The 9,156-nt window shown below is 44.6% G+C and overlaps 1 protein-coding gene across 1 annotated transcript; it reads right to left on the bottom strand.

The window, feature by feature from the left end:
* Positions 1-8,046: 8,046 nt before the first annotated feature.
* Positions 8,047-8,652, bottom strand: MELLADRAFT_66239 (uncharacterized protein; the record flags this gene model as incomplete). Its single annotated transcript, XM_007414079.1, has 2 exons — positions 8,047-8,082; positions 8,170-8,652. The coding sequence occupies 2 exons, from the start codon at positions 8,650-8,652 to the stop codon at positions 8,047-8,049; spliced, it is 519 nt and encodes a 172-aa protein (XP_007414141.1).
* Positions 8,653-9,156: the final 504 nt, after the last annotated feature.

The raw sequence follows: 9,156 nt of genomic DNA, 5'->3' as shown, positions 1-9,156 counted from the left end.
ACTGGGGCAATTATTTGCACGGTGTTTTGGTAGCTTACAGATGCTACACTTATATATACGCTTTGCTTGACTTGTTGAGGTAGGCTGAGTCGCTTGCAAACTGGAAGGTTGAAGTAAGACTTGAGACGCTTGAGAGGTCACTTGCGTCGGCGGTTCAGAAAAAGACGATTCTTTGAAACTCTTAGAGCCTTCCTCAACTACGTTGACCTTGACATGAGTAGCTTGAGAATCTTGAGAAACTTGATCTAAACGAGTTTGAGATGTGGAGGACTGAGGCTCTTTACAAGTACCTGATCCAGATTGTAACGGAATGATCTCGTCTTGAGATACTTTAATGTCTTTGAAATCATCGTCAAGCTCAAATTCTCCCGGTTCCATTTCATCAATCATGCGCACTGGACATGTGGTTCGGTTGTGGCCGGTTTTTTTACAATAGCTGCAGCAAGAGGCTGTACGAGCCGTTTTCGCATCACGTTTGGCTTCTTCTTCGTCTTCAATTTCCATGTCGGACTTCCAGCGCGTCTCCTTTTGAGAGGAGGATGTTCGTTTATTGTTTCGTGGTCGCCCACGAGTATCTCCTTTGACAACCGCATTTGAGATTGGAATCAGAGCATAGCGGCCAGATTGGACTTTGGCGAGATCTTCGTAAATTCGGCGAAGACTGTGTTCATCGAGTTCAATCAATTGTTCTACATTTGATTTCATCGCTTTCTTAAGCGCGTCATAAGATGAAGGAGCTGGAACCGCGCTTAAAAACCATTGTTGATGGCAAAGTTTAGGTGAGATGTAATCCGAAAGAACCAAAGCTTGTGCCAGTTCATGAGAACAAGGCAACCCCCAAGCTCCGCGGAATGATGCGGTACACTTCTTGTTCAACGTGCTGGAAATAAGGTCATACTGCTTCTTGATTTTCTTAAGAGCAAAGTGAGAAACGACGCCATTGAGCTCTTGGAAGGCAAGAGGTAGGCCCAGAAGGGTCTTACCGGATTCGACGCCAGTTAGAATCATGATATCCTTGCATTGAAGATCACTTGCACGTTTAAAGGCTTTGAAGCAGGTTATGAAGTCGTTGTTCCCACCATCTAAGAAGTTCTTGAGTTTATGGTGGGCACCTTCCAAACGAGAGGTCGATGAGTTACCAAAATGAGGCGTTTTGGAATTATAGAGAGCCACAAATTTCTCAGTTCGGTAAAGCCAAGTGCGCTCCAAGTACTCCAAGATACCGTGACATCGGGCAATAACTTTCACAGCCTCGAGGTTTTCATCATAATCTTCGGTCGTAGTGCTTTGAAGGAAACGATTCCATGTCTTCATAAAATTGGTGAATTCTTCCTTTTCAAACTTCTTCTTACAATTTTTACCGATATTGTGGTTTATGTGCCAAATGCACAAGATGTGATTGGCACTCGGAAAAACTTTGGCAAGTGCGTTGAAAAGAGCTGGCTCAGCATCCGTGCAGAAAGTTTGCGGAAGGTGAGCGGTTGAGGTAGAAGTATCAGTGTTACTCGTATCGGTTTTTGGATCACTAGGAGAATCTGAGGTTGTTTCGGCAGAATTTTCAGGGTCAGGAAATACTATGGCTTTGAGTTGCTCTAAAGCCCAAACATAAGCGTCTTCAACCTCGTGGTGCATGAAGCAGAGAGCCACGGTAAACGTCTTGTGCGTGTTTGTTGTTCCCACAATGTGCAAAAGAGGAAGATTGAACCTGTTCGTCTTATACGTGCAATCCACGCCAATGACAGTTGGGAATCTACGTGCTAGTTTGATACCTCCTGGGATAGCAAAAAAGAGTGACTGAAGGGTTCCGTTGCTCAAAGTTTTAGTCCGGAAAGCCCAACAATGCTTGGTGATCAAATCAAATAGGCCTTGAATGGGCATTCGACCCGCTAGCCATGCGTCTCTTTGGCGACTGAGCGCATTCCGGATATCCCTGACTAGAGGTTCGGCACCAGGGGCGAACTTGATGAGTTCCCGTATCTGTCCAGCACGGTAGCCTGCTGAAGCTAGGAGTTCCATTTGATGTAATATGTCGGCTGTGAATTGACGGTTTTTGGAGTGATAGTACGGTTGTTCGAAAGCTGGGTGGTTGTGGAGGTGTTTGTCGGGGTTCTTTGAGTCCTGTTGGACAATCCAACGGTCCGATCGTGCATGATAGTTGATTGAGATCTCGAATTCACAGCCTGTCATCTTGGTTGATGATGCGCGAAGCTTGGCAACTGATTTGACCTGACGTCCAAGCGAACACCGGAAGTAAACCCGAACTTTCTCGTGTTTGTCAGTTTTGTTGCTCTTGATGGCAATACCGTAACCTTGGTGCCTAGCAACTGCGTTCATATACATAATGCCACTAGCCAGTAAAACAAATCGTTTTCCAATGATTGGTGATTCCATACGACGAACTGGTTCAACACCTTCAGTTTCAGTGGTTTCAGTTCAGACAAACATCACAAATACAAACAAGAAGTCATCAAAAACAATGATGTGGCTTACCTATAGGTGGCCAGTCGGAATCCCGCTCAGCATTGAGATCAATCCACTGTTGTTCATCGAGTGGATCGTCTTGCTCTGCAGCATCATCCACCTCAACACTGGTACCTTGAGCTAATAAACGTGCTGCTGGTTCTTCGGAGTGTCTCAAGTTGTCTTCATCTTGAATTACTGGAGGTGATTCGAGAGGAGATTTGGTGATATTGATTGGAGAATGAGTCAAAGCTGCCGACTGAATTGAGTTACGTCCATCGGTGATGCTGGGTTTAAAATCTGAAGTAGATGTTTCTGCTGGAGTTGAGTTGGGTTGCACAGGATATGGGTATGGGTACAGTGGATATGGAGGATATGGGTTTGGGTGTGGCCAGTAATAAGGAGGTGGGTACATGTAACCGGGGTAGGGGTATGGTGGAAATCCAGTTGGATTAGGTTTAGGTGGAGGTGAAGGTGGTCGAGGATTTGCAGGAACAAGGTGTGCAATTGTCTTCACCGTTTTCTCCAAAGGTGTCATCGATGAAGGTGCCATTGTGTTTGTTACTCTGAAGATTTGATTGTTATCGGGGAGACATAAGATGGTCACGGTAAAGGAAGGCTATAGGATAGTATATGATGCTTGTCAGTACGATGAAGAAACAAAGGAAACGAAGAAACGAATAAGGAGAAGACCGAATAGACGGAATGAGGAGGACTTACCATTTTGAGACGACGACGACGTCTCATGTTGAGTTAGTTCTGTCTGTCTGTTGTTGAAGTGAGTTCCGAATGCGGTTTGATGGATGTGATGTGTCAACTTCGCTGGCTCAGAAGGGTGAATCGAGAGAGAGTGAGTGAAAGGGCATATGTGGAAAGGGGGTGCTGTAGCCCGGTTTGAAGACACTGATGCCCTTTTTGAAACAATACCTGCCCGATTGGGTAATGTTGTAGCTCGGTTTGTCATTTTAGTAGCCCGGTTTGCAATTTTTGGCTGGAAAAGTACCGACGGAAACCGGGAGCCAAATAGTGCGCTCCATCTTTTAAATATAATATGTAATTACTTTTGTATGAACATTGATGTGGTAATAAAATAATTTTATCCATCAACGTCGGCCTTGAGCTATATAATCTTCCCACATACGCTCAGCCAAAACCATCCTATCACGATTCACATTTTCCCTGTCTGCTACAGTAGCAACTTCAAACTGCTCAAATTCTCGATTGGCGAGGTTTTGGTCTCTGGCCTCTTGTTCCTGATCAAACTCGTCAAAAAAATGATCTTCACCTCCCTGTAAGATAATATTTTGAAGTACACATAATGCCACAACTAGATCCGCCTGTCGTTTGATGGGATACTTCCTCATGAAACGAGTCGACGGAAAACACATTTTCGTAACTCCAAACGTGCGCTCAATAAATCCTCGAAGCCCAGAATGGCGCTTGTTGAACAGTTCTTGAGGATTCACAGGGCCTCTATTTCCTTCCGCCCACTCTTTGATATGGTATCTAACACCTCTGGAAGGTGCGAGAAAGCCGGGCTCGTTAGCGTAGCTGGCATCCACTAAATAATACCGCCCTGTACTCAAAAAGTCAGCAAAGATACAAATGGAGATGTATTAATCCAAGACTCACCAGCTGGTACTACAAAAGTGCCATCCTGCCTGGCCACTTCAAGTACTCGAGCGTCACTACTGCCTCCTTCAAAGCCTGCCATTATAAAGTTAAATGACATGTTGAAGTGGCATCCAGCAAGTACGTTTTGACTCAAGTCACCCTTTCGATTTCGATAAGCAGCTTGATCTCGTTCTGGTACACTTGCTGGTATGTGAGTACCATCAATCGCCCCAATGCATCCATCAAACCAAGGATGAAAACGTGCACTTGAGGTGATCTCATTAGGAATCGGTGATTCTGGGCCAGGTTGTCGGATGAAGGTATCTTTTAAGTCTACAAGAGCCAAAACTACCTTGTTATAGTATCTAGAGATTGTTTCTCCCGAGTGTTGGAAGCGCTCAGCAGCAAGAACTGTTGAACCTGCATTACCAGCAATATAAAGAAAGATCATAAGCTGCTCGACAGCTGTTGTATGAATTGTATCTTCTAGATATGGCCTCATTGTCATTTGAAGTCTATAAAACGTAGCTCGATCCATGCGGCAGATGTCGCGGAATCTAACTGGACTTCCAGCTAAGATCTCTTGTTTGTACATGTAGCCATGTAAAGCAGAGGTTTGACAAGGTGTCTTCGGTTGCTGTGCCAGTTGGGCACGGTCTAGAGCAGCTGCCAATAGCCGATCAATGATTTCTTGATCATGATCTACTGGGTTACTTCCCTCGGATGAAGAAGGTTCAAGAATCTGATCTAATTCCCCCCAAGATGCGGAGGAACAACGCGCGAGCGCAACGCAACGAAGCGCAATAGGCCCTTTATTGTATTGTATTGCGGCTACAAGCTTGCTACGGACCGCTTCGTTGCGTTGGGGCCGCAATTTTTTTTGGAAGCTACCTATTGCGCTTCGCCAGACCGCATCGAAACGAAACGCAATAACTACCGCAATTTTTTTGCGGATTGCGCGTGAAATCTAAGAGAGGTGACTGCTGTATGGGATTGATTACTAAGCTCCTATAATATATAGAAAAGGTACAAAGAAGAAAAATAAGAGAAGTAAAAGACATAAAAGAAATCACACACACTTGAACTAACACATGTGGAAAAAGAAAACAATCTAATAATAAGGTCAAAGGAATAAAACATACATCAACCTTTCTGTTTACCCTTGCCCTTGACTTTGGACTGAAGTTTGTCTATCAATAACAAGGTCTCTTCGACCTCTCCAGGAGGATACCAACCCTCTTTCATCCACTGGCGCCAGCCCACTGCTCGCTCAATGGTTTGAGAGAGGAGCCCACTTTGATCCTGAGAACATACATCACCTGCTGATGAGAAAGTTCTTTCGACACAGCAAGATGTGCCAACACAAGCGAGGTAATCCCTGGCAAGTACTGCCAAACGAGGAAAGCTTTTGTGGTTGATCTGTGTGCAGGTTGGATGTGTAGGTTAGAACATATTTTACGACTCAGTATTAATGCTTTGCAGACAAGAGAGAAGACTTACTTCCCACCATGATAGATGGTCCATCGCTGGGTCGCAAGGGTATTTGCCTTTCACGTAGGCTTCCAACTCAAGATCCGAGGTGGCCGGAGGTGCTGATCTGACGTTGAAAGCCGTGTATCTCTTGAAACAATCGAGTGGTTCATCGCCAGAAGGAGGGCCCGAAGTGTCGTTTTGCATATTGCCGTTCGATTCAGGAAGTTCACTTAACTGTAGAGCCAACAACGTCAAAACTCGATCAACTTCGTCAGGATACATATCTTTGAAGAACTTGAGGCAATATGATGGGTTAAGAGCAGTTGCTAGAACCACTGCGTCACACCTCAAGGCTTCGGACTCGTAGGCCTGGAGCTTCGGGATCATGACGTCAATCATCTTCTTGAGGCTGGGGTACACGGTTGATCGTTGTTGACTTCGAAGCTCAGAAATCATGGACTTGAAGTCAAATAAGATGTGACATGCGTTCGATTCATCACCCTCCATTAGCTTTGTTGAGATCGTAAAAAACTGCAAATGTGATGATCAGTACCAAAATACGGGAAGTGATCAAAATTCAAAAGTAAACCAACCTTCAGAAGGTTATTAAGCGCCTCTACCGCTCTCCATTCATCCCGACTGATTGTGATACTATTGAAATAGCCTTCATCGTCATCGGCCAATATATGATTGATAACCTGAGGTACAGAATCGTAGGTTAGATTTGAGCCAACCAACACCTACGATTCACAATATGTACCAAATGTGTACATACCTTTTTGGCCTCACACGCTCGAGTCTGCGAATCTAAAACGATTCCCCAGCGATGGCCGTGGCCCGAAATAGGGCTTCGTCCTGTGTAGTTGAGCTCTTTCTTGACGGCCTCAAACTGTTGAATTCTTGCGTGGGATGTAGCAATAGCATTCGCAACTACACGCACCTAGAAAGTATGAAGCATATATAGTATTTAGCGAAGTATAATCATTAGGTTAGTATGTCAAAACTTACCTTGCAAACTGCCGCAGGAAGAACATCCGGGCGAGTAGTCGTGGGGTCAAGAAGAGCTGGAGGAGGATCGTCTTCTTCACCTTCTTCAGTATCACCGGCGGCGTCAAGTTCTGGATTGGAATCGGAGTCTTGAGTGGGTTCCAGATCGGGATCATCTTGCTCCATTTGGTGGTTGTCTTCAGAATCGGATGGACCCTTGACCACAATTGAAGGTCCGTCTTCTGATTGCAATAGTATTTCAGGTACTCTACCTGGCTTGGTGGTTGGCTTTGTGTGACCGGCTGTCAAATCAATTGCTTTCAGTCCATCCTTAACAGTAACAGCCAACTTGTGTGCATAGCATCTAATCTGATTTGAAGATGAGTCCCATTCGACTGAGTTATCTGCCGCGCGGAACATCTGTTCCATTTCAGCAGCCATGGTTGCGTTGTTGGAACCCGAATCCGTCGTTTGGGCTACCATGTGGATAAGGAGATAAAACAAAAAGTGTTAGTTAAAAAAATTGAGCAAAGATCAGAAAGGAGACGATTTGAAAATTGGAGAAGATTTAAACTAATCTTTGAATGTAATCCATGACGAATGAGAAAGTTACCAATTGGCCTTGCAAGGAGCTTTCCGTTTTTGTTCCAAGCAACTAGCTTCATAGTAAGATGCTTTACTTGAAGCTTCCAGTTGTTGTCGATGTAAGAGATTGAACATCCAATGAATGCCTTCTTTCCGCCACGAGTAGTCCATACGTCGTGTATCAGGTTGAACTTTGATGGTAACATCTACAAAGAGTTGAGTTAGTAAATCACAAGCTAGTTGAATGAGTGAAATTTTGGATTTAATTATGTACCTTGAGAGTTTCAATCATATGATCATGGTAGTCTTTGAACATCGCTCTTGCGGTTTTTCTGGACCACCAACTTGATCTAAGTACAGCAGACTGGTTTGCAAGGAGAAATGCAGATCGCAATAGAGGATCTTCAATACGTCGCCAAGGTAAGGCATGTCTAGCTTGCCACAAGACAATGATTCGATTGAGTTGCTCGATATCGAATTTGGGTGTTGCTAGAAATCCATCCAATGTGGCCTTGGATGGACGGTGGTTCTCGACCAATTCAGCTTCAGTTTCTTGGTAAGTCTTCGGTAGTTGAAATCCTGCCTTCTTAGCAAGGGGGCGTTTAGCACAGGGTTTCCTTTTCTTACCACCATCTCGATGCCCCCAAAGGTTGAAATGATTTGTTTCACCGTCAAGGAAGATGCGGTTGCAAAATCGACATGTCCATCCGCGAGGTTTGACCTCATCCTTTTTCTGAATGTAGAAATAGAAACGAAAAGAAAAAATGAGAAAAATGGAAGATAAGAAAGTTTTTGAACATAATGATTAGACATCACCTGCTCTGGATGCCTTGTTGGCCCTTTATAATACTTATACAACTCTGCCAGGTCTGACTCCGTAGGTTTAGCCTTCTTCTTAGGCCTTGATTCAACATCATCATCCGAGTTTCAATCGACATCGACTTTGTCAGGAACTCGAGATATCTGTATGGATGAAACAGACCAGCGAGTGTTAGTGTGTTGATACGCTTATGTGAGGGAAAGTATGAAGAAACACGTAAATAAACATACCTTACTGTGCTTTCTTACAGGGGCTCTCTTTCGAGGGTTCTTACTTTTGGGTACAGACGAACCACTGGGTTTTGAGCGCTTACGAGTGAGGTTTTTGGATGGGCTTCCGGAGATATGAATTACTGAAGAGGTGCTGGAATCTTCTTGTTCATCATTGATGTTTTCATCATCTTCATCTTCCTTCCGGTATTCTTCATCTTCATCTTCATTCTCATCTTCGTCTTGAGACCCTTCATCATCAACTCGACCTCGTTTCAGGCTGCTTGTATCAGGGCGAGTAGGAGTTCGTCGACCATCAGAAGGGGTTGCAACATAGCCAGGAGGTAAACGGACCGGGCTCTGAGGTCGAAGTGACCGTCTGTTTTTGGAAGTAGAAGCTGAAGAGGGGACTTGAAGCAAGGACGACGACAAGGAATGTGGCGGATCAAGTGAAGAAGACGGGAGGGATTTTTCTTTGTGGGACTTGGAGCCTGAGGGTGCCATATCAAAGTGAAATACAAGTAGAATGAATGATAGAAGGCTGATACGTATCTATTAATGGAAGGAAATTGAGGCCTGGATCAATTTTACATCTCAAAGGCTGCTGGTTTATATGTACTCACCGGTGTGGGTTTTTCTACAACTCGATTGGAGCCAGGGGTGCTGTTGTAATTGGAAAGGCTTGAGGGTTTCCATCTTCGCTTGATGAAGAATTCAATCATAAGACTAATGCTGTGGTGCCAGGTTAGTGTGTGGTGTTTTGGTTCCAACGAGAGATTTTGGCTGATCTGAGTGAGGAATTTGCTGTGATTGGGTGAAAGGGGGTCCAGGGGTTGGTTTGTAAGGGTGTTAATTGCCGATCACAAGGGATGGAATCAAGGACTTACGGGTTCAATTGTGGTACACATATAGTACAATAAATTGCGTTTCATACATGTAAAGCTGTATTGTGTTGCGACTGCGCCACAATGCGGGCCCAGCAAATCGCATTGCGTTGCGCGGGCACGC

The sequence above is a fragment of the Melampsora larici-populina genome, assembly GCF_000204055.1.
Source record: "Melampsora larici-populina 98AG31 unplaced genomic scaffold MELLAscaffold_41, whole genome shotgun sequence".
Classification (NCBI taxonomy): Eukaryota; Fungi; Basidiomycota; class Pucciniomycetes; order Pucciniales; family Melampsoraceae; genus Melampsora; species Melampsora laricis-populina.
Note: the sequence above shows the minus strand (reverse complement) of the source record. Positions and strands in the feature narration are given on the sequence as shown.